Source organism: Gallinula chloropus (genome assembly GCF_964237585.1).
Source record: "Gallinula chloropus genome assembly, chromosome: 27".
Lineage (NCBI taxonomy): Eukaryota > Metazoa > Chordata > Aves > Gruiformes > Rallidae > Gallinula > Gallinula chloropus.
In genome coordinates this window covers 5716282-5743068 of record NC_140112.1, presented here as the reverse complement: position 1 = coordinate 5743068, position 26787 = coordinate 5716282, and the positions used below count along the sequence as shown (strand labels likewise).

At 52.9% G+C, this 26787-nt stretch overlaps 1 protein-coding gene and 1 long non-coding RNA gene across 2 annotated transcripts; both read left to right on the top strand.

Moving 5' to 3' along the window:
- The first annotated feature begins 7355 nt into the window (after nucleotides 1-7355).
- Nucleotides 7356-9228, top strand: LOC311201636. Its single transcript, XR_014617875.1, has 3 exons — nucleotides 7356-7474; nucleotides 8711-8952; nucleotides 9095-9228. It is a non-coding gene; the product is annotated as an uncharacterized lncRNA (long non-coding RNA).
- A 2552-nt stretch (nucleotides 9229-11780) lies between these two features.
- On the top strand, nucleotides 11781-25847 carry BRPF3 (bromodomain and PHD finger containing 3). The gene is made up of 12 exons (XM_084276053.1): nucleotides 11781-13180; nucleotides 14016-14172; nucleotides 15626-15757; nucleotides 17878-18006; nucleotides 18402-18714; nucleotides 19478-19738; nucleotides 19897-20397; nucleotides 20798-20894; nucleotides 22147-22244; nucleotides 23057-23154; nucleotides 23855-24009; nucleotides 25484-25847. Exons 1-12 carry the CDS (start codon nucleotides 11796-11798, stop codon nucleotides 25665-25667), a joined length of 3510 nt encoding a protein of 1169 aa, XP_084132179.1. The 5' UTR covers nucleotides 11781-11795; the 3' UTR covers nucleotides 25668-25847.
- The last annotated feature ends 940 nt before the right edge of the window (nucleotides 25848-26787 follow it).

The window sequence follows — 26787 nt, the reverse complement described above, 5'->3', positions numbered from 1 at the left end:
GCGCTCTGGCCCATGGGCGTTGGCTGAGAGTGTCATTCCCCCTGGAACAGGGGAGAGGTGGAAAACAATTACAGGCATCAAGTAAGTGAATGGGATCTGAGAGAGACCGTGGGGTTGTTGCAGCTGCATCTGCAGGTCCTGCTGTGGTGAGTTGAGGTCTCGTATGAGGAAATGCTTGTGCTTGGAGTAACCCAAGTGTAACTTATCCCCAGGCTGGGATGCCTTGGGACAGCAAACATGGAAGAGCAGGGTTTGGGGGAGTAAGGGGACTCTGAGGTAGTTTCAAAGTCTGATGCTTTTGTGATGTAAACCCTTGGCTCTCTAATTTGTCTTGATGACCTTGTGGATGATACATCTCCTCAGTCCTTTAGAAATACACCCCATAGTGCTTGTGTGGTTTGTTCAAAAGACGTAACTGCTGGGTGTGGAGCAGTGCCACCTGGGGTGGTGTCCAGGAGACCTGGACAACATCTGTTTGAGAATGTTTCCCTTCCTTGTAAGGAAGCTCCACTGCCTGCATTCTAAGTGGTTAATTGCCAGAGTTTCCCGTGTACAGCAGGGTCTTTGCAGGCTGCTAATCCCCTCTTTGCAGTGCTACAGAATGGATTGTTTTTCCCCTCTGACAGCCCTTTTATTTCTTCCTGCTCAAAATAGGCATGAGTATGCTTCACTCCCACCAAAAACTAAAACATCTTTATGTATTAGGACACCCCCCAGCACTCACACGCTGATTAATAATCACAGTCCTGGAAATGCGAATTGCTAACCCGAAATTTATAGAGGTACTTATAAAAAGAGACGTAATTTTCTGCTGGTTATACGCTGAGCAGGATGGAAGGGCAAAGCTGCCTGTGAAGAGGGGTTCTCTAACCAAGCATCTACCTCCAGGTTTGGTGGTGGATGGGAAGTGTTCGTTTTCTTGACTCTAATGAACCTCTGGATGGGTCATGTGTACCTGAGAGTTAAAGATCATGCAGAGAAAGGTGCAAAGAGTAACTCAGCTGTGATTCACTTGGGTTCAGCATCTCCGACAGCATCGGTGCAGGGGCTCAGATTTGGGCAGTCGGTCCCTTTTGCAGAGCTCTTCTGGGAAGCTCTCAGGTGTGAGGCTCACCAGCAGGAACACGAGTCTGCCAGATGTAAGATGACAGGAGTTGTACATAAGTGAGTTTAGGTCTGCCTTGGACCTACAGCTTTCCCTGTGGAGGCAGGAGCTGGGTTGCTGAAGAGCTGTCCAGCTGCTGTCCAGCCTGCAGCTGACAGCAAGCCCAGCAATTTTCTCTAAATTCCTGCAATCCCATCCCAAATCCTTTCCTGTACATGGGAGGGAATGCACAGCTACCCCCTTCAATCCCAAGTTGCACTCACAGCTCACAAAATTGTACCTGAACTAGCTTAAAGCTACCAAAGGAGTGATTACTAGCACAGTCTGAGGAACAGCAAGGAGCTCAGCACAAGAGAACCTGGATATTTACTCAGCACCTTCAGGAAGTTCTTCAGCCTGTGCTGACTGTGGTGTATCTGCAGATCAAGGGCTTAGCAATGCAGTCATGGGATGGGATGGCTGTTGGTTGTGAGAACACCTTTGGACTGCAGCAGAAATACCTTCCTGCTTGGCATCTTCTCCCCTGTTACCATCGGTCAGGTTCAGCTGGTCACTCCAAAGTCCACCCAAGGGACATGTGCCAAGTGTCTCCTGTGTGCTCGGCGCACGCAGTCCCCAGGGCTACAGAACAGTGTTTGAGAGGTGTATGAACTTGGTGTGTGTGCAGTGTTTCCCAACCCCCTGCCCCTTCTGCAGCTGCTGAGGCAGTTTGGGTGGTTTCAGCCACCTTTCCGTGCTCTCTGAGCCTCTTTGCCTTCAGTGCTTTCTGGTTTCGCTCTCTGACCTCAAGTGAGGGAAAAACCAAAGCGTGACCAGCATGTTCTGAGCTCTCCTTTCCACCAGACAGGGTGACACTGTGCTTCTGGGCTGTGCCATGTCATGCTCAGGGTGGCCCCAGAGCGGCTGTAGCTGGTTGATAAGGTGGTGGTGATGTTATCCTGCTGCAGCTGCGCAGATGCTCCGTGCTGATGAGGTCCAGCTTCTCCTGGCTCATCTCTCTCTGGGCCATTTACAAGGTCTTTGCCTCACTCTGCTTTTAGGTGAGGCTGGTGAGCACAGAACTGGTGGGATGTTTCCCCAATTCCCTTGAAATTCAACAGGTTTGCTACAAAGTACTGCAAAAAAGGGGGAGCTGGAGGACGTGCAGGGGTGTCCTGCTGACTCTTGTCTTGAGGAACCCCAGCTTGATGAGGATAAGGGACCACCCCTTCCTCTCCTCAAGTGTGAGACAACCCTGAACGGTGGCAGGGAGATGTCTTGGGTCAGGGGTAAGGCAGGCTGGGCTCCTGGCTCTGGAAAGCTATGGGTATAGAGGTGGAGAAGTCTTAAAAGCTCAACCTTGTAGAGAAATACTGGGACTTCTGGAGTATGGAGCTTGCTTTCAAAAAGTGGGAATAACCTGTTCAGACAGAACTCAGAAACTACTTGAAATGGGAATTTAGGGTGTGATTTTGTAATCTGGATCCCCTCTCAAAAGGGGGACAGTATGTGAAGGCTCTTCAGTATCAGTCTTCCTGCTGAATATTCTTCCAGGAAGTATTTTCTGGCTTGGGCACTGGCTTTCTGGGCAGCTCTTCTCCTTTCTGAGCTTATGCTGAATGCTCTGAAACTGCAAGAGCAATCTCAACAGCTGGTGTGTGGGCTCCAGGCTCTGGTCTCAGTCCTTCACCCACCGACCCTGCACAGAGGCAGCACGCTGACCAAGAGCCAAAGGGTGTTTCTTCTGCAGTTCCCAATATCCTCAGAACTTTGGGTGGGGAGCTGGTGCTCTGCAGGCTCAGGGTCCTGTGAGGTACACACAGATTTGTTCTCTGTGGTATGTAGCAGCCAGGAACTCAAAATAGAGAGCAGGGAATGCAGCAGGCTGGCAGGAGAAAGGCAGTGGCTGTTTGTAAAGCCCAAGTGCCCCAGAGCTCGAGTGGCACCTGAGGACACGTTTCCATGAGGGATGAGCTACTGGAAAGGAAAAATGAAAATCACAGTTGTGTTTCGTGAAAGGAGTTAGAAAAACACCTACTCCAGGGAGCCAGTGACTCAGGCCAAGGTTTAAAATACTTTACAATCAGCACTTTAAAAGAGGGGGTGACCCTGGCAGTGCTACTCAAATTAAAACTGACCCCAGCCGAGGCACAGGGTGCCCCTTACATGGCCCATGCTCACACACAACACATGTACACTCCTTTCCTTAGGGGTTTTTTTCCCCTTGTGTAGTTTACATACTTAAAAACACAAAATTGAGCGATAAAAACCACTCAGATTGAGTGAAAATCCCAAATTCCATACATTGGGCCTGCCAGCAATATGTTTGCTGTTCTACTCAGGATATATAACAGCCAGTTATGTGAATGCAATTTCTTTGTGCCCACCTCCCAGAGACACAGACAGCACCTGGAATGACTGTTTACCTGTTATTCCCGTGTTTGTCTCTGAGTTTATTACCCATCCTTTTTTGTGTGTGTGTATTTGGAAAGCAAAGCCCTTGTCATAAACAACCTTTCCCTGCTAGTCCTGTTTGATGGTTAATTAGGTCTGTGAAGTAGCAGCTTTAGGGGTCGTGTTGATTAGACACTTCCAGGGAAGGAAAAGCAGAGGAAATGAGGGGTTTATTTTATGTTTTAAGAGACATTACAAATTATCAGGATTATTTTTTTTTAAGAACAAATACTTGCCATGTTTTGGACAGCACCTAGACAGTGCAAGGCTTTGGGAATGTTTACAGCCTCTTAGAAAACCATCCGCAGACTAAACAAACCATCTCTGAGTGGGTGATAATAGGGGAGAGCAAACCAGGGGATGACAAACACATCTGAGGACTGAGATAACCATTGGAAGGGCTGTGATGCCTTTTCAAAGTTCCATGTCTGAGCAACCAAGGAAAGTGGTCCCCATCCTCTGCTGCTTCCTAGGCTGTGGAGTGATGGGCTGGCAATGTGGTTATGGCTTTTTCTTTCCTTTTCCCACCTAAAAGAAACAAGAGAGGGAAGAGTAAGATTGAGGGAAGACCAAAATCACCAGCACTAATTAATGTATCTCGCTCACCACACTAATTTGCAGTTACACTCAAGGCTGGCAGCACTGGGGAAGTGTCAGTGTGTCCCAGGCAATGTGCTTTATGGGATGTTTTGCCCAATTTCTTGCTATGAGGCTGGATTTTGGGGGTTTATACAGCTTTTAATGTGATGTTCAGCCAAAGTGCTGCCTCACAACCGATCCAGTCAGCACTCTGGCTGATTGATAACTCCTTTTTTCCCTCTGTTGGATCGCACTCTATTAAATAATGCTGAGAGGTTGGTGTATATCTTCAAACCTCATTGATTTCCTGCTCAGGGAGAGTGAGTTAACTCCTTCTAGCTGAGTTCAGTTGGAAAAATACAGAATTCTTCCACTGTCAGCCATCGTTTGGGAACAATTTACCTAAAAAAAAAGGGGTTAAAAACTGTGATTTGCATACTAAGATTTAAAAAAAACAACTATAAAGGACCCCCACTGAGGAGATAGTGCTGGGTGCCTGTGTTACCACTCTGAAGTTAGACTGAATAGGGTTATTTATATAAATATCTATAAATATAAGGGTTATTTGTATAAATATATAAATTATACACATAAATACACATATATATGTGTATACACACACACTCTCTCTCTCTCCACAAGGCTAGGGTCAGCTGAAATAATCACTTTGCAATCTCCAGCTTTAACCTCTTTAGTGACTATATGAATGTCAATGACCCTGAAGAAAAAGGCCCCAGAACAAACAGCCAAAGCCCAGGTACAAACACAGAACGAGTCATTTTTTTGCGGCTTAATGAATCAACAAACTAAAAGGGTCAGTTCTCAATTCTGAAGGATAATTTTCTCCCCTTTTTATGTTTGATATACTCGAACAAAGATGAAGGAAACGAAAATATAATTGGCTGCTGCCTTCGTTTGGAGCGAAGCAGCTGGTTTTGAACCCTTGAAAAACTGGAAGAGCAGGGAAATTGAATTAAAAATCGTGTCTCTGGGCACCACGGTAAGCTCAGAACGTCTTTTTCAACTGACACATTAGTTCCACAGCTCTGTTTTCAAATTAAATGATGGATAACTTGTTTTGATGTCCTACTGCCTGGCTCCTGATCCCTGGAGATGTCGGTACCCGGCTTTGTGTGTGAGACTTGCTGGACTCCACAGGGCTACTCACGCATATATGCAAATCTTGGTGGGGACTGGAACCTAAAGTGATTATAATAAGCCAATTCCAGTGCCAATGGAAGGGTACACAACTGAGGTCAGGATGAAAGAGCACAAAGGTTTGTTGTATACAAACACCAAATCAAAAGAGCAAGAAACCTGCTGTTGAAGTTCAGCTCTCGCCCAGGGAAGGGAAATAGTGAAGCTGCTCATCAGTTATTGGGATTATTATTAATTTATTTAGTGTTTAACCATCTTCCCAACACAGAAGCAGACACTCCCAGGGATTATATTTTTATATATATCCTTCCTGGACAGGATTGAGCTGTTGCATAGCTGTTCTTCAGGGGTGAGGGGAGATCCCAGGCACAGCAGTGAGAGGACTGGGACTTTTTCTTTCTAAATCTTTCCCAGGTTGTTTTTCCCACAGGACAAGAACAGAACATGTTACTATTGCTTGAGTTCTGGTATGTTAACAGGAGGTTCTTTAAAAAGCAGACCCAGAGAGGAATACTTTAAAGAGGCTGACGTGTAAGTGGTCAGCATGAAGTAAGATTTCCCCATTCTTTTAAGGCTTCGCCTGAGATCCAACCAGACTGATCCTCAGCCCTTCAGCTGCTCAGGTTTCGTACTTCAAGAGACAAAAGATCTATAATTGGGTTGTAAAGGAGGGGGGAATAGCTTTATTTTTTCTTTTCCCTTTGAAAACAATTGGGTGAATTCTATAAATTCAGCTGGTGGTATTACACCATGCTCTGCACGAGCCGAGGGGGAGGTGGAGCACACGTGTGCCCAACTATGTGGTAGGCTCTATAAAAAAGAAGTGTGGGAGCCTCTGCAGTTCCTCTCTCAGTTGCAAACAGAACTTACTCCTCATCTGTCCCTCTCAGTCCTTCTCCATCCTTCCACCTCTCACACCTCCGCACCCAGGGTGGCCATCTGGCCCTGGGGTATCAGCCTAGAACATAAACACCACCTTCTCAGCGCTCGTTTGATGCTGCTTGTCTGTGCCAAGAGGCAGAGACAAGGCTGTGGGCTCTCCGGGGGTGCAGCCAGGCCACCCTGCCCCAGCACCGGGGGATGCTCCCCAGGCCACCCTGCCCCAGCACCCGGGGATGCTCCCCAGGCCACCCTGCCCCAGCACCCGGGGATGCTCCCCAGCAGGTTCCCATGTTTTGGGGGACACGATGCCTTCTACAAAAGGGCTGTGGGATGAAGGAACCCCCAAAATCCAGGCTCCCCTGGGGCTCCATCCCACAAGGGGCAGCCCCTCCCCGCCCCAAGGGGCAGACCCCCTCTTCCCGGGCCGGGAGCCCGCTATCCCCCCCTCCCCCGCTCCTCTCCGCCTCACCAGGCACGGAGGGGGCGGCCAGGCCGCAGCGGTTCCCCCCCCTACACACCCCGTCCCCAGCCATGAGGCCACCGCCGAGGGACACCCCCACCTCCCTCCCTCCCGTCACCCCACAGCCCCCGGGGGCCTCCCGCTCCGCTCGGCCCGGGGGTGGGAAGGGACCGGGGAGGGGCGGGCGGTCCCTGCCCGCGGGGGGGAGCGAAGCGCGGCAGCCCCCTCCCCCGCCTGCCCGCTGGCTGCCGCCTTTCCTCGCCGCTCGGCCGGGCTACGCCGCTGCCGCCGCCGCCACCATCTTGTACGTGTGTCCCCTGCTTTCCACCCCCCCCACACCCCCCCCCCCCGCCCCGCTTCGCCTCCACACGGCACCGGGAGCGGCGGGGGCGCTGGAGCGAGCGGGGCCCCGGGGAAAGGGGTGGGGGGGGGGGAGTGAGGGGGGGGTGTGGGAAGGTGAGGGGGGTGGGGTGGGGGGGGCACACGAAGCGGCACCGGGGCCGGAGCGGCAGCGGCGGGAGAAGCGGCGGCAGCGGCAATGAGGAGGCGGCGCTGAGGAGGCGGCGGTAGTAGCCGGAGCGGACGGAGCCGACATCTTGTGCCCTCCCCTCCCGCCGCCGGCTGGGTGAGCCCGTCCGCCCCAGGGGGGAGGGGAGGGGAGGGGGAGGCGGAAAGAGAGGATTCGCGAGGAAAAAAAAAAAAAAAAGAAAAAGGAAAAAAAAACCAAAAAGGAGGAAAAAAAAAAAAAAACCAAAACAACAACAACAGCCAAAAAAAAAAAATCATCCCCCAAAAAGGAGGAGGAGGCGGCGGCAACGCTGGAGACCGCCGCGGCTGCGGCGCGCTGAGGCGGCCAGGTAAAGCGCTGCGCGGGAAGCCGCGACACCCTTCCCTCAGGGGGGTCTCTCCTCCCTCCCTCCTTCCCTCACGCACCCCCGCGCCGGGGTCGCGGGAAGGTGACCGGGCGGGCGGGAAGGAGCCGGGGGAGGCCGGTGGTGTCCCGCAGCTTGCGGGCACCCCGGTCCCTGCGCCCCAGCTCGGTTCCCACGCGGCGGGAGCGGTTCGCGGCCCTTCGCCGAGGAGGAGGCGGCGGGGAACGCCTGGGGAAGGGGAACGGGCAGCGCCGTGTCAGCCGGGCCCCCCCCTTGCCACCATCTTGTGTGTCCCCCCCCTCGCGGTGTTCGGGGGGGCTCCGCCCACCTTCTCCCACGCTATTGGCCCAGGCGGGGCCGAGCGAACCCGTCTTAAGGCCCGCAGCGCCCTGCTTTGCTATTGGTGATAGCGCTGGGATGGACGGCGGTAACAGCCAATAGGCGTTCGGCGCTGCTTGTGCTCTCTCTCGCATTCTTCCGCCCTGGCCCCTCTCTTCTTAAGGACTTTTTTCGCTCCCCTCGGGGGCGTTGCGTAGGCCAGGCCAGGCCAGGGCCCGGAGCTGAGGGCCGGCGTAGTTCATCGCACCCACACGCCGCTCGTTCTCCTTTATCCTCGTTCGGGTCCCCGCTGTGCCTTAACCTACATCGCTGGCTGCTGCGGGGATCCCGTGGCCCTAGCTGCGCAGGAGGGCTCCTCTCAGGAGCACCCAGGTGGCACCTGACGCAGCTCATGGCGCTGCTGAGGCCGGACACAGCTCGTGACACGCATTACCTGCTGCTGAGCCCAGACTTTACCTTAAACTTCATCCCCAGCCTGACATCTTGCCTCATACCCTCCCTGTTCTGGAGGGAGCTCCCCTCCTGCGGCCCTGTGCATCTCCCGCCAGCTTGACTTGGCTGTAGAACGTGGTGTGTGCCCGGGCAGGCTGCTCGCTGTGACTTCTGCTGAGCACCGACACACTTCCCTGTAGGCATCGGTGTGACAGGCTTAAATAGGGGCAGTGTGTTGCCCCACAGCAAGCACAGCTGTGATGGGAGCATGGGGGGATGTCAGCGAGGGTGCCAGGAGTTTTTTGCCTGGCTTTTTAGCTGGTGAGGGAAGGGCAGAAAGGAGGCCGTGACTAGCCTGGACTGTATTGTTTTTCCTCTGGCATCCATCACCTGGATTCTATGGACTGCTTTTTTTAATAGCTCCATAGGTACCTGTTCCCCCCTGTGCAGGAATGGGTTTTAAATCCCAGCAAACCACAACAAGCGGCTGCCCGGAGCTGTGTGACTGCCAGCGCAGCACAGCAAGGAGGAACAACACCTTCCAGCCTGCCTGCCTGACTTGGTGTTCTGGAAAGAAGCAATCTCCAGTAACCAAACGGTTCAGACTCGTAAGCCACTGCTGGTAATCATGGTGCACCAGACTGGAACAAGAGCCGTGTTGTTTGCATCTGCTGCTGCCTGCCAACACCCAGGTTTTCTCCTGTCTTAAAGTCAACAAAGATCTTCATTGTTGAGGGAGCTAGCTCTTCACTGGGCTCTCCAAGCCTTGCTGGAAGAGGCCAGGAGACTCCCCAAGCAGCACTGCCTTGAGCTCCAGCCTTGTATCCTCTGCAGGGTAGCAAAGACACCTGGTGCTGGGAAACAAACATCCTTGGCTGCTCAGCGTGGGAAGGCTGGAAAGAAGGACCACAGCTGGAAGGAGGGCTGGGGAGGAGGCTGAGGTCTTCTGACCCTTGGAAATGGCCAACGTGGTATTGCATGGGTGTAAATCATGCAATGTTGAGCCCTTGCTGTAGAGGATCTACTTGTGCTGGCTGCCTGGACAATGGTTTCAGATCAGCAACCTTTGTCCATGGTGGGACAGAATCAGCAGGGGCTGAAAAGCATTTCACCCTGCTGAAGTCGGGTCTGGTTAGCATTTCAGCGTGCACGGGTGCCCTTTGCAGTGGGATTCTTTTTTATCTGTGGCTGGGAGGTGTTTTCAGGCATGTCAAGAAGATTAAAACATTCCTGGCTTGCTGCTTAGAAGTTTGTGTTGCAGACAAGGTCACAGCGTTCAGCTCAGCGTGTCTTGAGTTCATTTTGTTGCTGCTTTCAAGGTATTTGGAGCTGTGTCTCTCCTGATACCCAGGCACGTGTCTTACCCCAGGCACTCAGCTCTCACTGGCAGCTCTTTCCAAGCTGTTTTGGATGCCTCTGTGTTAAATAATTGTGTGATTTACAAATGGGTTGTTTTCTGGCAGTTGGTGGCTGTGGTGGGAAGCCCACTGTGGGTAATTTCTCTAGCCAATATACTGGTTATTTCACTAAAGCAATAGGAACACTGTACCCTTGTTTTTCCTGGTGACAGGTAAGCTGACCCTTCCTTCAGGTGCTTGTTGCGCTGAGATTTGCTCTCACACAGTATTAATTATCAGTGTGGTCAGCTCATGATAATTGCTCTATTCTCTGATCTCTTTTTGCTTGTATATCTTTCTGCTTCCAATAACTTCTTTGCTTGTGCCCACCTGAATTTGTCAGCAGGATTTCCTGGGTTCTTTTATCTCATCAAGTTCCTTTTCTACCCTTAATTTAGAATTCTTTCTTCCTCCTGATTGAAGCCATCGGAGCTGGGCTGAGAAAAAACCCCACATCACACCTGGAATCTGTTACTTCTTTCTGGGATGAGATCAGGGCTTCTTGTAGGTCCCGGTCCTGCAGTGTGCTGCCTGCTCTGCCTCACACAGCTGAGGGTTTGTGGAGCTCTGTCCTTCACAGAGCAGAAACAACACAGTGGCTGAGTACAAAGGAGGAGCTCGTGGTGTGTCTCCTTGTCTGCAGGTCCCACAGAAAGGGGCTGGATTGCTCTAAATAAGGGTGAGGTGCTGGTTCAGGCCTCTGCATAGCAACAGATAAGCTCTGGGCAGACGTATCTTCTCGGGGAGATCTTATGTTTGCTTTTCTTTGTCTCCTCTCCCTCTTTCCTCAGCTTGTTTCTGCCTCAGCCCGTTTCTTCCCACAACTCATGTTCCCATCTCTTCTCACTTGCGTTGCTCACTTGGTTTCCTCTCTGTTTTCCCTCTTCTCTGCCTCTGTCCTTCACCCTCAGATTGCCAGGCTTCTCCCACCACGTCTCCTCCTTCCTCCAGCTCCAGGCTTCTGCTGCACTCCCCCTCGACAGGCACCACCTCTGTGTCAGGAGCCGACTCTCAATTATCTGGGCTGCTGATTAGCAGTTTGTGAGGGCAGAGCCAGCTTGGGCTTCTCCTTGAGGCTCTGAGCCTCAACCATTGCACGGTTCCTGGTGTGCTCTAGAAGCTGTTGCCCTGCTCGTACCCCGTGGATCCTCCATGCAGAGCCAGCCCAGGTGCCTGCACACAGCCTGCGGCCCCGGAGGGACTAAGCCCAAACTAGTAAGTCCATCTGGATCCATGCTGCTTGTTCCCATGTGTGTTCCCCTTCTCTTCCTCGTGGATCCCATCGAAGAGCAGAAGGGATGCACGAGCACCCACTGCATCGCTCAGCTCATGCCCTGTGTGGGGTTTTGTGTGTCAGGAAGGACACAGGCTGTTCAGCACACGCTGTCTGGAGAGCAGTATAAGGAACAGCTACCTCTGCAAGAGGAGGGGAGGCAAAGCTAGAGGATGATTTGCTCATTACAGGACTTGTTGCATCTGTGGTGGAGGAAAGGAAGAAGCAGTGGCAGCCCTGAGGTGGGATACCTGGAGGAGCTCCCACCTGGACTGAGGGAGCACTGCTGGTTTTCTCATGTGGAGCTCAGTGACAAAACAAATACAGGGAGCTTCTTCCACAGGGCAGGAACAGTGCTTTCCTTCCCACCTGGAAAACATCCAGCACGTTTTGTGTGCTACTGGGAATACAAAAGAAGAGCCTCAGGCGAAGGAACAGAGGAGAACTCCTTGGCTGGTGTGAACTTACTGTGTGAATGGTACAAGGGGACGTGATAAGTGCTGAATTTCAGGGGACTGGATGGTTTCCTGAGCTGAATGACTGGATGCTGTGCTGTAAAATACATTTCAGCTCGTCCCATCTGGCGGTGTGGGGGTCTGTCCATCTCCTGGCGTGCCAGTAGAGAAGGCTGGAGGGTGCTGTGTGTTGCTGTGGTGCAAGAAATGGTTGATATACCCATCACCTGCTTGTACGTAGGAAGGTGGAGCAGCCTCAGCAAGCCTGAAATTGCTGGAGTCTCCAGTAGAAACGTTGCTGGTGTTGCAGCACTGAGTGAGCTTTTGAGCCCGTGCTGCTCCTTGCTTGTCTCCTTGGCTTACGCTGTCCTCTGTCTGGGGTTTTCTTGCAGGGTCTCTGGACCGCCGCGATGAGGAAGCCTCGAAGGAGGTCCCGGCAGAGCCTGGAGGGGAGACGCTCTCCCTCACCCTACAGCCTCAAGTGCTCGCCCGCTCGGGAGACGCTGACGTACGCGCAGGCGCAGCGGATCGTGGAGGTGGAGATCGACGGGCGGCTCCACCGCATCAGCATCTACGACCCCTTAAAAATCATCACGGAGGACGAGCTGACTGCCCAGGACATCACAGAGTGCAACAGCAACAAGGAGAACAGCGAGCAGCCCCTTTGCCCTTCCAAGTCTAAGAAGACACCTTCCAAAGGCAAGAAGAAGGAGTCCTGCTCCAAGCATGCACCGGGGGCGTCTTTGCACTTACCCCAGCCCAGTTTCCGCGTGCTGGACTCCTTCAGCCAGCCACACGCTCCTCCTCTCCCTGCTGCTTACTACAGGTACATTGAAAAGCCTCTCGAGGACCTGGACGTTGAGGTGGAGTATGACATGGATGAGGAGGATCTGGCCTGGCTGGAAATGGTCAATGAAAAGAGAAGGGATGATGGTTATGGGACAGTCAGTGCGGACACTTTTGAGCTGCTGGTGGACCGGTTGGAAAAGGAGTCGTATCTGGAGAGCCGGAACAACGGGGCTCAGCAGTCTCTCATCGATGAGGACGCCTTCTGCTGTGTCTGCATGGATGATGAGTGTCACAACAGCAACGTCATCCTGTTCTGTGATATCTGCAACCTGGCCGTGCACCAGGAGTGTTACGGCGTGCCCTACATCCCCGAGGGGCAGTGGCTTTGCCGCTGCTGCTTGCAGTCCCCTTCTCGCCCTGTGGATTGTGTCCTTTGTCCCAACAAAGGTGGAGCCTTCAAGCAGACCAGCGACGGCCGCTGGGCTCACGTGGTTTGTGCCATCTGGATCCCAGAGGTCTGCTTTGCAAACACTGTGTTCCTGGAGCCCATCGAAGGGATAAATAACATCCCCCCGGCCCGGTGGAAGCTCACGTGCTATATCTGCAAGCAGAAGGGCATGGGAGCTGCCATCCAGTGCCATAAGGTGAACTGTTACACCGCCTTCCACGTCACCTGTGCCCAGCGGGCCGGTCTCTTCATGAAGATCGAGCCCATGAGGGAGACCAGCATCAACGGCACGACGTTCACCGTGCGCAAGACTGCCTATTGTGAGAGCCACTCCCCGCCTGGGACGGTGAAGAAAGGCTCTCTGGCTGCGAGTGGGGAGGGACGGGGGGACACTGTGAAGGAGGAGAGAGAGGAGGAAGCCAATTCTGGGCCTCCCAAAGGGTCTCTGAAAAAGAGCCAAGTGAAATCGAAGCAGAAGATCAAAAAGGAGCCTGGTGACGTGACCAACGGGCGTTCGTCTGTGCCCATGGTGACAGTGGCACAAATCCCCTCTTACAGGTGAGTGTTGCAGGGGGTGCAAAGGAGCTGGGCAGCTGGAGGGGCTGCTTTGAGCACTTGGTCCCTCTCATCATTGACCTTGGATGTGCTGTCTCCAGTCAAGACCCCGCAATAACCATGTTCAAAGCGTGCTCTACAGAGCCATCCCTGACCAGTGTTCTTCCATGTGAGTGGCACTGGCATACATACTGGTTTTCCTGCACTGCCAAGCAGTCGTCCCAAACTGTTGTGCCAGGCAGAATCCACAGTAGCCCCTAATGGCAAACACCCACCAAACTTACATAGATGTAAGTGAAGGGGCTTTTAAAACACTTCAGGCATTACAAGTTTGCAGGCAGATAGGAGCCATCCTGCTGTATTTTTTTAAATACTTCTTTAATCTCATTTCATAGCTTCTTAATTCCTCCTTTTATTACAGAGCATATCCAACTTGTCAGTGCTGCAGGGCTGCTTTGAATTGAGCTGTGGGCTTGGGTGTTTTTTCCCCCCAGCTCCCTCATGTGCAGGGCTGGGTAGTGCTGGATTTTCCTTTGGTGCCTGAGGAAGCACCATGTGTCACCTGGTTTTGGGCAGATAAAAGCCTTGGAGAGCTGCTGCTTGTCATCCTGATGAAGGGTTTGAAAAGGTTAAAATAGGTGCTGGGTTATTCTTGGGCTCCTGTCAGCTTTGTTTGCCAGGCTTGAGTTTATATGTTGTGTGAAGTAGACACGTAGCTCTTGGTGGTGGGGAGACCCCCAGTTACACCAGTTGCACATGGAGGTGAGAGCTCTGGGGGAGCTGTCGGTGTTGCGATGACTTGGTGGTTTGCTGCCTGACACCCCTCTGCTTCCTCCAGGCTGAACAAAATCTGCAGCGGCCTCTCCTTCCAGAGGAAGAACCAGTTCATGCAGAGGCTGCACAACTACTGGCTGCTGAAGCGGCAGGCGAGGAACGGGGTGCCCCTCATCCGGCGCCTCCACTCGCATCTCCAGGCGCAGAGGAACGCGGAACAGGTCCTGGTCCCCGGCTGAACCCCTGTGGGAGGGTGGGGAGCACACACAGCCTGGGGGAGATGTGCTTGATGCACGGCTGGGGTGGGGATTGAGGGTGAAACAATCGGAGAGCAGCCCAGTTTAAGTCTCTTTCTGGTCCCCTTGGTTTGCTCCTGGCTGAAGAGCTGAGTTAGCGTGTCAGCGGGATGCCCGTCGTGCCAGTGGGGTTGGTGTCGATGAGCCAGCAGGTAGAGAGTTCTTCCCCTGAGTCAGGACACCCAGGGTTGTGCAAGGCTGTGATGGGCCCTTGGTGGACCAGTCTCCTTAGATGAATCACAGACTCGACGTTCCTCAGGAGTGATGAACGTTTCCCTCCTCAAGAAAATGGGTGTGAGCTGCAGGGGCCTGGCCAGATTCCAGTCTGGGTCATTCTTCCTGCTGCTGGGACTTCCGACGCTCCCATGAACATTCATATGGAAGTTCAGGCCTAATCATCAGCTCTGGCCTCTTGCTTCCTCCTCTGAGCTGGCATCCAGAGTCCCTCAATCCCATGCTAACAGCGAGCGCTGCGTTTGGCATGAGAAGCAGTTGGTGGAGTCACGAAGCAGTCGGACTCTACCCGGTGACGTAACCTGTCAGCAGGTGTTGTGCACGTTGTGAGTGTAGATTTGTGCTGTAGTTGGAGGGGTTTACAGGCTTTGCATGGAGACTGCTCTGGGTGATGAAGAAGAGAACCATTTCCCACTCACCCAGCTGGAGCTGGGGGGACGTGTGGCACTTCCTTGGTGCATTAAGTTGGCAGTTGACCATAAGTAAGTTCTTAAAAAGAAATGTCCTGCAAATATCAACCACCAAGATCTTGGGAAGTGATTGTCCTCTCTTGGCAGTCATGAGGAGGTGTATGTGCTTCAGCTGTGGCCTCAAAACCCTTTAAAAAGCTACAGATTTAGGAGAGGAAGGATGATTTGTGTTGCAGAGCCACCAAACTGGACGGTGTGAGCTCCTCTCCCAGCCTCGGCTGGTCCTTTGTGTCTTGGCAGATCTCTCCATGGCTCGATTTCTGAGCAGTCACAAAGAGGACAGTAATGGCTCTTTTCTCTTGTGCTTTTGCTCTCCTTACCTTTACACTGTAAGTGCTTCAGGACACCTCTTTGGTACCCAGCAGCAGCAGAGAGAATTTCCAGCCTCTGTAGTGAACTCGGATAGAAAAGCTGGGAGGGTGTGCATGGGCAGGCACTGAAGCACATCCCCAAAGCACAGATACTCTGTGATTTTGGCCTGGCTTTAGAGGTAATATAAACCCCAGACAGGCTGATGTGTTTGTTAGCTGTAGGAAGGAGAGGACACAGTCTGAACAAAAGGCAAGTAGACAGGAGGAAGATGCTCAGAGCGCTTCAGGGGGATGCCTGCAAAGAGGAGGAAGCACAGGAAGCCAGCTGTGGTTTTTCTCTCACCCCACTGCTCTCCCTTGCAGAAGGAGCAGGATGAGAAGACCAGTGCAGTGAAGGAGGAGCTGAAGTACTGGCAGAAGCTGCGGCACGACCTGGAGCGGGCACGGCTGCTCATCGAGCTGATCCGCAAGAGGGAGAAGCTCAAACGGGAGCAGGTGGGTGGCTTTGCCTTCAGGCTGCTGTGCTGTGGTCCTGTGCCAGCACCCTGGGCTGTGGGAGGCAGAGGAGGAACACACTGAGTTCTCTTGAGCCTTCTAGAGCCTGTTGGACGTGCAGAGTGGCCGTACCTCTCTCTGTCAGTCACAGGCTCGAGCTGCTCAGCCTCTGCCCTCAGAGCTGGGAAAAGGTCTTTGCAGAACTCCTGGTGCATTTGATTCCTGACCTGTGTGTGGGCATGGACTGGGTGTTCTGCAGAGATTACCTGCCAGGAGGGTGCAGAGAGGTGGGCGATGGTCTCTGCAGCCAGGGGACAGGAGATGGGACAAGGGGCAATGGGCTCAAGCTGCCCCAGGGCAGGGTCAGAGCAGATGGGAGGGCAAAGTTCTTCCCTGAAAGAGTTGTGGGGCTGTGGAACAGGCTGCCCAGGGAGGGGGCTGAGTCACCGACCCTTGATGTATTTAACAGACAGGTAGATGAGGTGCTCAGGGATGTGGTTTAGCACAGGACAGGAACAGTTGGACTCCATGATCCCAAAGGTCTTTTCCAACCTGGTGATTCTGTGAAGACATTTGATCTCCTTTAATACTCATTTCAGGAGGTTGGTGACACCTACTCCAGAGGAGAGGTGAAGGGGTCTAAATCACAATTCTGCTCTGCATTTCCAGCTACAAATTCCTGCCTTTTGCCCTCTAAGCCCATTTTTGAGAAGACACACAGGATTAAGATGGAGACTATTCACTGTTTCCCACTTAATCCTGTGTGCAGTTGCCAAAGTTGTGCCAGTACTCCCTGAGCTTTGCCAGCTTTGCCTGTTGATGGTCTTTTCATGCCACACATAGTTGGATGGTGCAGCCATGACTCTGACTCTGGCCTCAGGCATCGCCTGGGTGCTCTCCCTGCTGCTCAGCACTCAGGAAAGCAGCATCCCCTGTGATCTACCCCCAGCTTTCCTGGAGTCTTGTTGATGCCAGCGCTGCTTTATTTGCTGTGTTGTCCCTGATTTAGAGCTGTGGCTCAGTCCTGGGTGTTTTGTGGACATATTTTAGGTAGGAGGATGAAAAAAGCCCACACTACTCTTGGGCTTTGTTTGCTTTTGATATCTTGATTTATGGATTTAGCCAACTGAGATACAGATACAAGCCTGTTGAAAGTGTGGTGTGCTTTGTAACGGGCTAGGACATCACAGCAGAGTGTATCTAGCTGGAGCTCTGTCCCAGCCCAGTGGAAGAGGATGCTCCAGAGTCCTGAGTTCAGCTGCTTTCCTGTTTCAGGGGAAGAGTGTGGTCTTTATATCCATCTTCATTCATCCTCTTATTGATGCTGCCTCGTTGCTGAGCTCATCAAATCCAGTTTGCTTTGTGTAAACACTCTTGCTTTCCCCTGCTGCCAAAGTGGTTGATTTCATTGTGTAGCGAGGGGATTATGTGATCAAAGAAACTAAAACCTTGAAGGGGAAAGAAATTCTTCTGTCATGTTCCAGTCTCCTTTGAATAGAGAGATCAAACTGGTGCTACAACTTGTTTACTTGAAATCAGACAGTATTAGACACTTCATAAAGGCTGTAAGAAACTGTATGAGGAATTTGCAAACATCTAACCACTGCTGTTGTGTGGCTTCTGCCTTGAAGTGTGGGAGCTTATGTCTTAAACTTTGTTTATGCTCTCTAATGATGGATGATGTTGTTCATGTAAATACCTACAGACTTTTAACTTCTCTATCGTGTTGCTAATTGGCATAATAATGTCTTGAGGCAGCGAGTTCTACAGGATAACTCACCAGGCATGAAGAGCTTCTTCCTGTTTTCATTTTTAGTTGTACTATCTTACTTTTTGCAGGGTTTTCTCTTGCTTTGGCTGTATGAGATGGGGTAAACAGGAGTTCCCTCTCCCAAAGCGCTGGACTGAGCAGTTAGACTGCAAAGCACTGCCTGCTAACGTGCATCCTGCACACAGACAGCACAAGGGGTTTGCCAGAAACCCTTCAGCACTGAGTCTACCATGATCCTGGTGTGACAACCTGAGGTTTCCACCACTGGGTCGATGATTCAGGAGAAACCAGGGGGGCACCGCTCACCTGCCCTGCCCTTGATAACTCACTGCTCTTTGCCCATCCCCAGGTCAAGCTTCAGCAGGCTGCAATGGAGCTGCAGCTGACCCCGTTCAAGGTGCTGCTGCGCACGACGCTGGACCTGCTGCAGGAGAAGGATGCTGCCCAGATCTTCGCAGAGCCCGTTAACCTGAGCGAGGCAAGTCTCTTTCCTAGAGGCGTCTTACCGGGGCGTACGTGAGGTGTGGCCAGGCAGAAGCTCACGTGCTCTCATAACCCTGGAAGCACAAACCACCTTGTCCCAGGCTGCTGGTGGACTAAAGAATATCTCAGACAGGACTCACTATGTCCTTCCAGGCCAAAAAAAAAAACCCCAAACCCCAGAAAGGTTATTGTTTCCTGGAAGCTTCAGCACATCTCAGATGAGCCATGCTTTGCAGAGCCAGGATGTGTCTGCCTGGTCTTGGCTGGCACAGGAGTGAACTGGTGGCGCTGCCCCTTGCCAATGCAGAGGGCTTTAGGAGTGCTTGTGCTGGCTGCACTCTAGCTGGCTAGTGAGTGGTGTTTGTAATTGTACAGGTTTTATATGTTTAGGTTCCAGATTACCTGGAATTCATTTCCAACCCAATGGATTTTTCCACCATGAGGCGGAAGCTGGAGTCCCACCTGTACCGAACGTTGGATGAGTTTGAGGAAGACTTTAACCTTATAGTTACCAACTGCATGAGGTATAATGCTAAAGACACGATTTTCCACCGAGCAGCTGTCCGGCTCCGAGACCTCGGGGGAGCGATATTGCGTCACGCGCGGCGGCAGGCTGAAAGCATCGGCTTTGACACTGATGTGGGGGTTCACCTGCCCGAGTCACCCAAAACCAAGGACTTTTACCGCTTTTCTTGGGAGGATGGTGAGTGTTTGTTAACCCCTCACGCTGTGTCCTTTGCTCTCAGCGTGTCTCTCGGCCTGTGTGAGAGTCGCAGCCATCGTTCAGTGTACAAGAGCTCTCCCGTCAGTCTGTGTACCACAGCGTATCTCTCAGTCCTTTAGAGCCTCAAGGAGCAGGGTTTGGGGTGAGCTGAGCACTCAGAGCTCGGTGGGCTGATGTGAGGTTAAGGTCCCAAGCGATCCTAGCTGAGATTTTTCATTCCCAACACATTCCCATGGCTCTCTTGAGATGTGGCTCCAGGGCATCTGCCACCCAGCACACAGAGCTCGCTGCCTGCTCTCTGGTTCCTAAATATCTCAGCCCTCTCAGTTGCAGACAGACAGTCTGTCAGGAAGTTTGGTTGGTGTATGATAGCAGAGCCCTCAGCTCTGTGCCCTGCTCCAGCGGATGCCAGCCCTGCAGCAGAGCCAGAGGAATGGCAAACATGTCTTGGCCAGTCCTGTTTGCAGTCCTGACTCTGAGGGGCCTTGTGTGGGTGGGGACACGTGTGCTTTCGCTGTTCCCCTTGGGAGGGTCCTGGGCACTGGAGGGCAGTGCACATTAAACGAGCTGCTCTTTGCCCGAAGGAAGGAAATCCGAGCTCCAAGGTTGGCAATTCCTAAATCCATGAACTGAAGCGATGGGTTCATGAGCAGCAGCAGTGGGAATGAGATGCAGGAGTGGATTTCCCTTCCTGGGGAAGCCGTGCTCCTTCCCCTCACTGCTGTGCTCTCTTCTGATGCAGTGGATAACATCCTCCTCCCGGAGAACCGCGCTCATCTCTCCTTGGAGGCCCAGCTGCAGGAGCTGCTGGAGAAGCTGGACATGGTGAGCACCATGCGCTCCAGCGGTGCCCGGACGCGGCGCATCCGGCTCCTGAGGCGGGAGATCAACTCCATTCGGCAGAAGCTGGCCCAGCAGCAGAGCAAACCCAACGGGGAGCCTGTGCCACGGGAAGAGGGGCTGGAGAACACATCCAGGGAAGGGGATGAGGACGAGGAGAAAGGTGAGAGGTTGCAGCAGGATTTCAGCTCCAGCTCTCCTAGTTCTTTCCAGTCAAGTTTCTCTGGTCTGTGGCCCCGGTGAAAGATGGGAATGGCTGGTGGCAGTTTTGGGAATAACCCTTTCTAAAATGTTCAAGCAGATTCTTTATTCCTTTCACAGATGATGCTAAGCCCCCACACCCCCCGACCCTGGAGCCCACGGGACCCGCACCCTCCCTCTCAGAGCTGGATTCCCTGCAGGACCCTCCGATGCTCAAACCCATCAGTGAAAGCCAGTCCTTGAATCAGCTGCAGAAGAAGGTGATGTCGGACAGGGAGCTCTTTGACAAGAAGGCTCTAGAACGGGAGAGCCAAGCCTTCCAGCGCCTGCTCAGCGACAACGGCCTCAATGGCCTGACCCTGCCGCCGGCAGACACCCCAGCCAGCCCCCCCTTCAGCGGCGTGGGCCGGCGGACATCTGTCCTTTTCAGAAAGGCTAAGAACGGGGTGAAGCTGCAGAGGGGCCTGGACTGTCCCCTGGAGAACGGGGAGGACCACGGGCAGAGCGGGCAGCTCTCGCCCCTGCGTCCCGATGGGGAGCGACAGGCTTGGAAGCGGCCGCAGAGCAGAACCGGCAGCGAGAGCGACGGGGACAAGTCACCCAGGCAGGCAGGACAGAGAGGTAATTCCCTGGGGTTTCTCTTCCTTCTGGACCCTTGCAAACTGTGAGTGAGGTGGTGCTGTGGGAAGTCTCCTTGGCTTTTCCAAACGCTCGTTTCCTGGCCTCTGGGCTTCCCCAGCGAGCTGGGTGCTGTGTGGAACCCTCCTGTACCGTCACTGGGCTCTTCTCCAGCGCTTCCCTCTTCAGACACAGCCTGATTTTTCATGGGTTGGGGGTGGAAATACCTTGTATTAGTCACCTTTTGGTTGCAGCTGAGTCTGGGGAACTCTGTGCAGAGTTGACCTCTCTGAAGTGCTCAGCAGCTCTGTGAGCCACGGGACAGGGACCCCACCCTGAGCTGTGGGAGCATCTCTGTGTGTGGGTGCCTCTCCTCTGGGCTGATTCCTGTTCCTCCCCTCAGCAGGGGTGACCAACGGCTTCGTGCAACACGCTGGAGGCGGCTCTGACTCGGAGTGCGGCGCTGGCCGGGGCGCTGGGCTGGTGTTTGAAGCCTGCAGGTAAGTGCCCCTTGCAAAACTTCCCCAGAGCACCTTCTGACTGACTTAACCTGCCTGGTTTGTTCAACTTCTTTCTCAAAACCAGCCCAAACTGTTACTTAACCTGTGTGTCAACCCTAAAGACAAGAAGCTCTCAGGCTCCATCCCGTCCTCTGGAGCTCTAGATCCCCAGATCAGGGCTTGATTCTGTTACACCTCTGTGTAGCATACACATGCTCTCTGCTGATGCGTATCTCTTGCAATTCTTGAGAATCAAAGCTAAAGAAACCTTGAACTCCAGCATCCAGCCCACTTCTGTGGGTCAGCCTGAACTTTCACCACCTACTGAATCACTTCTTTCTTCCTCTCAGAGGTTTAAAAGCAGAACTGGGCCCTTCAAGCCTGGCTTAAACCAGGCTTAGCACAAACATCTCTCATCTTTTGTTCAGATGCAGTAGGTGCTCTATCCTTTTTCTGCCTTTACCTGCCTGTCCAGCCCTCCAAACACTGACCCATCTCCCAGCCCTTTCTCTGCAGGGTAAAACCTGTGTTAGGCCAGGGTTGTGCCTTCAGGACCTGTGAGCAGCAGGCTGAGAACGTTGGACCTTGATGGCCAAGGTCATCCAGGACAAGGAGGAGCAAGGCTTTCTTAGCTGATGTTCCTAGGCACATATTCGGTGCCTTGAAGGCATCCTTGCCCTCTGCTTGTCTTTGATGATCCATCACTAGTGAAATACATTCAGACACTTCATGCTTCCCTCCAAGGCATGTGCTCTGTTAGCCCTGTGAGGCTCAAGCTGGGTCAGCCAGACACTTGAAATCCTAAAGCTCCTCACACAGGCCCGTTCTCAGGACTGAGGCTGCTGTTCAGGAGTAATATCTGTGTAACAAACTACTCTGCAGAGGGGTTGAAACCCAGAAATGCTTTTTAAACAACAGCTTTGCTACACGGAGTGATCCTACATGTTAGCTTTGGAAGGAGGGCTGTGACTTTCCAGCTCAGCTAAGGCTGGATTAGCTTTTCCATTACAAGCATCTTGTTTGTGAGGCTTTCCCTGCCCATGGGATCAGAGGAGAGATTTTGCTGTGAAGGTTTTTCCCTGGGGCAGGGTGATCCCATCTCCACAGTCAGGTGCTGAGCAGCCCAGGGGAAGCCTGTGGCTGCACCAGCCCGGTAGTTTTGCTGTATTTTAAGCAGTGCTGAGGAATTCCTTGGCTTTGCCTTGCAGGGTAATCCCCTTTCTCCTCATGCTTTCCCCTGTCTCTCTGACAGCGGTCTGATGCCTCCCAAGCGGAGCCGAGGGAAGCCGGCTCTTTCTCGGGTGCCCTTCCTGGAAGGTGTGAATGGAGACTCTGATTACAGCAGCTCAGGTGAGAATGGCAACACCTGCACCTCAGTTCTGGGGAACACCCTGCTCCAGGGGTCCCACCTCAGCCCTCTGAGCATCTTCGTGGTCTCCTTTGTGCCTTCTCCATGTATTTGGTGGCCCCAGCCCTGGACACAGGACTCCAGACTGTGGATAAATTTGGCTTGGCAAAGCCTGCTGGACCACATGAACCTCCAGCATCCCCATTTTATGTCAGTGATATATCAGCTATTCACTCCAAAACTGGATTTGATAGAAATTTCCTATTAAAGAGCTCATCTGAAGCTACCTGCGTGCATTGCATGGACCCTGGCCCACTATTTGGGGGGCTCTGCCTGTGTCTTTGTCTTCACACAAAGCATGGCTGTGCAGACAGAGCACGAAGAACCATGGAGATTGACCATGGCCAGGCTGGATCTTGCTGCACATCCAAGTTTATCATAACCTGACACCATATATCCTCTTGCAGATGAGATGCTTGTCTCACCTTTAGATGCCCAGTGCATCTACCTGTGAAGAGGAAGTGGCTGCTTTCCATTTGGCTCTAAATTAAGGGAAATTGGGTTGGGATTGTGTATCTGTGGACGTGGGGATGATTAAATGTCTGTGTGATTGATAGCTGGGTTGTTAGATTGGGGGGGGAAGCACAAAATTCCAGCTTTCTGCTTGCTCCAGGAGCAGCTGGGTTAAAACTGGCTGTTTTGGCTGAGCCAGTGCAGGGATCGTGCCTGGGGTGGGTGCTGGGGTGGTCTGCTGTGCTATCCTAACCCCCTTGCTGGGACTCAGCCTTCCTCAGCCTTGTCTCCTGTCCCTTAGGCAGGGCTCTCCTCATGTCCTTGGAGAGTCAGGCTGAGCTGGAGCCCTTGGAGCTGGTGTGGGCCAAGTGCCGTGGTTACCCCTCGTACCCCGCCTTGGTGAGTACCCTCTGATGCTCTCAGCCTGCACCTGGTACTGGGTGTTTCTCCCTCTTGCATCCACCGGGGTCCCTGTGGGTCTCCTGTGCTGACACAGCACGTCAGGCACTGACTTTCCTGCTTTATCCAGGCAGAATCCATGTATCTGTTGTTGCTTCTCTCCAAAACTGCTCCAGTCTGTGTTCCTCTGGCCTGGTAAACATGGCTCTGCTTGTCAACTCTGCAGCAGCTGGGCCTGAGTGTGCTCTGATAGCAGTATAAATCAGAGTGGTGCTGCTGAAATCCACTGAATCGCCCCAAAACGGGGCTGCTGATCTGAGTACAGCAACAGGGTTGTATCTGCTGCACAAATCAGGATTTCCTTCCCTCCCTCCTTCACTGGGCTGAGTCTGTGCTGAATTCCCAACTGGTGTCAGTGCATCCACACCCCACAGATCCACGTGCTTCCATCCTTTCCCTTTTTTTAACATGGGGTGCTTGACCTTTGGGACTTGACCAGCTTCCCTTCCACAGGGGAAGCCTCCAGGTCAGGAAAACCCTTTTCAAATCGCTGCTGACACAGAGCAAACAACTTTCCTTACCCATTTTAAATAGAATTTTAATTGTCTGGCTGGGAAAGACTGAAAGAACAGGGAGGGGGGTTGGGCTCTGTGGTACCTGAAGGGTTTTGTGCTTAAATATCCTTTCCCTGTGTCACCAGATAATCGACCCCAAGATGCCACGTGAGGGTTTGCTCCACAATGGAGTCCCCATCCCAGTCCCACCCATGGATGTGCTGAAGCTGGGGGAGCAGAGGCAGACAGAGGCAGGAGAAAAACTCTTCCTTGTCCTGTTCTTTGACAACAAGAGAACCTGGTGAGTGTGTGTGTGGAGAGGCACAGGGGACCTGTGGTGGGTGCTGTGCCAGAGAGGGAAGTTCTCATGCAACCTCTGGTTATGGGAGAGCACAGGGGTGATGGTGATGATCATCTTACATGTAAATTAGAGAATTTCAACGTGCAGCAGCCAAGAAGAGTCTAAATGAGGAAGACACCCTGCTTCTCCCTGCCCTGAGAGCCCCACTGCTCTGCTTCCACAGCAACCAGCCCAGCACCCCTCACCCGGGGGTCACATCACCGCGGTGCTGAGGCACAGCAAGACCTGATTTCACAGGCAGAATCTGCAGCAAGTTAAAGGAGGTGATTTGACTTTAAGATGCCAACAGACTGAGCAGCCAGTGCTGCTGCTGTGCAGGAAGATTTGCCAAAAAATCTCCAGGGCAACGTTTTCAAACTGCTGGGTTTAACCTTTATTTAGACCTGCCTGGTTTTCCAGAGGTGCTGCCTACCTGCTGCTTTCAAATCTTGGGGTTTGAGGTGGAAAATGTAGGTGGAAGCACCTGGTTTGGGGCATGTGAAACACCTCAAGGCCTTTTACCCATCTGCTGCAGGAGGAATCTGCTGATTTTTGAGGAAACAATAACCTGACCGAAAGCAAGAAATCACAAACCAGTAAAGTGCCTTAAAAGAAAAAAAACCACCCCAAAAATGAGCATTAAGGTTTTGAAATCTGTGTAGGAAAGAACAGGAGGCTTGTAAATTCGGAGCTGGCAGAGGTGAGCTGTAACTCAGGGCTGGGCAGCCTCAGGAAACACGGCTGGCGTGACTCTGAGCCAGCTGGTTCACCAGGGCTGATGGCTGCACCATGAAAACTTGCTGTAGAAAAGGCACTTGGAGTTAAAGTCATTGTTGGTCGGGGTCAGCTTGGCCTTGGAAGGTGTCTGCTGGAAGCTGCCTGGTTCCAGATGATACTCAGATAGGTTTAATCTCCCAAACTCTGATGCTTCCAGCTTTCTCAGGGATAAAAACGTACTTTCCACCATGGAAGTCCCTGTATCTCCTGCTCTGTGGAGCACAGGAGCTTCTAAGTGTCCCCTGGAGCCCGAGGAAGGTTGAAAGCCTTGAGTAAGGACTCCAGGGAGCGAGGTCTGCGCTCCTGCAGTGAAGGCATTTTGGCTACAGGTCTTTCAAAGGCATTTAAAGGCATTTCACCATTTCTGGCATCCTCCTGGGCTGTTAATTATAAACAGAGTGATCACAGAAGTGATCCTGGGGAAGGAGATGCCAGTCAGTGACTAATTGCTGCTGGGGAATGCTGGAGGAGCTGGAGTACTTGGCCACATCTTGGAAGCTCCTTGGGCTGCTTGGCCGTGCAGCAGGTAGGGGAACCAGCCAGCGGCCAGCTCAGGAGCAGCGTTGCAAGGGCAAGGAGGGCTCCAGGGGGTGGTTCTTGCCCTGTTTCCCCTCTGGATGCCCTCGGTGACACCTTCTCCCTCTCCTTTCCCTTGCAGGCAGTGGCTGCCCCGGGACAAAGTCTTTCCCCTGGGCGTGGATGACACTGTGGACAAGCTGAAGATGCTGGAGGGCCGGAAGACCAGCATCCGCAAGTCGGTGCAGGTGGCCTACGACCGAGCCCTGAGCCACATGAGCCGCGTGCGGGGCGATCACCCCTTCGTCACCTCCAGCTACCTGTGAGGGGCCGGGGCGGCCGCTTCTCCTCTTCCTCCAGACCCCACAGAGCGGCTGGGCTCCTGCGCTGACCCAGCAGCCCTCACCCCTCCTCCAAGTACCCTGAAATGTGCCAAAAAAAACCCTCTTCCCCCGTCCAGCTTCTTTCTGAATGTGTCTCGCTGAAGAGCTGGCGGGAGAGGAACTGCAGGGCTGGGAGGAAGGGAGTTGGGGGGGAGCTGCTGCAGGAGCAGAGTGCAGCCCTCCCATATTGGGGCCACCCCCTCCTCACATCACCGGGGTGTTGAAGTCCCCACCCAGCCCTGAATAATTCCTGGGGACCCATCACCACTGGAACGGATCCAGGATCCTTTATGGATAATCCCAACTGGACTTCTCATGTGCCAAACGTACCCTGACCATCGTTGGCCTTTTCACTGGTTTAAAGGACACCAGTTTTGTCCCATCCCATTGGAAAAGGAAAACCTGGGAGTTGGATTTCCCTGCCCACGTGTGCAGCCATTTCACCTTGGCTTCTGCTCGCTGTGTTTAGCAGAGCTGGAGGTGTCTCAGTACCTTCCCCTGCTGCACACACACAGCTTTAAAGAGAAAACCCTTCCCTGATTTCCTCTGTGTGTGTGTCCTGGGAATTTATTTGGTTGTTTCACCTTGAAATTCTGATTTCTGGGCCTCTGCTTGTTCCAGGAACACTTCATGTCATGGTTCAGATGGGTACTGAGTCTCAGCAGAGATAATTTCCTCTTTTTAAGAAGCTATAATGAATTTTGGAGGTGTCTGACGAGCTGGAGCAGCTCCACAGGCACTGAGGTTGATCAGGGTTGGAGGGAGACGCATCTCTTGTGTTGGTTCATGCACAGTTGGTGTGAGGCTCCTCTTCCTTTCTTCCTTTTGTTTTCCCCAGCTGGGTTTGGGCTGAAACCGAGCTCTGAGCAGAGCCCACACCCCATTTTGCCTTTCCACCTTCTCCCACACACCTGTACCCTTCCTGGGCTGTGGGTCAGCCCTGCAACCCCAGGAGCTCCCAGCTCTGCAGCCCATTCCCAGCTGATTTTAGGGGGTTGGGCTGCAGAATCAAGGCCAGCTGGATGTCAGGTGTTCAGAAACCTTTCCTCTTAGCCAAGGACTC

What these genes read in the sequence shown, in the direction of transcription:
- BRPF3 (XM_084276053.1), top strand. Translation starts at nt 11,796, where the DNA reads ATGAGGAAGCCTCGAAGGAGGTCCCGGCAGAGCCTGGAGGGGAGACGC. An exon ending in AGCCCGTTAACCTGAGCGAG is followed by an intron (nt 18,007 to 18,401) that starts GCAAGTCTCTTT and finishes TTATATGTTTAG; the next exon opens with GTTCCAGATTACCTGGAATT. An exon ending in TTTGACAACAAGAGAACCTG is followed by an intron (nt 24,010 to 25,483) that starts GTGAGTGTGTGT and finishes TTTCCCTTGCAG; the next exon opens with GCAGTGGCTGCCCCGGGACA.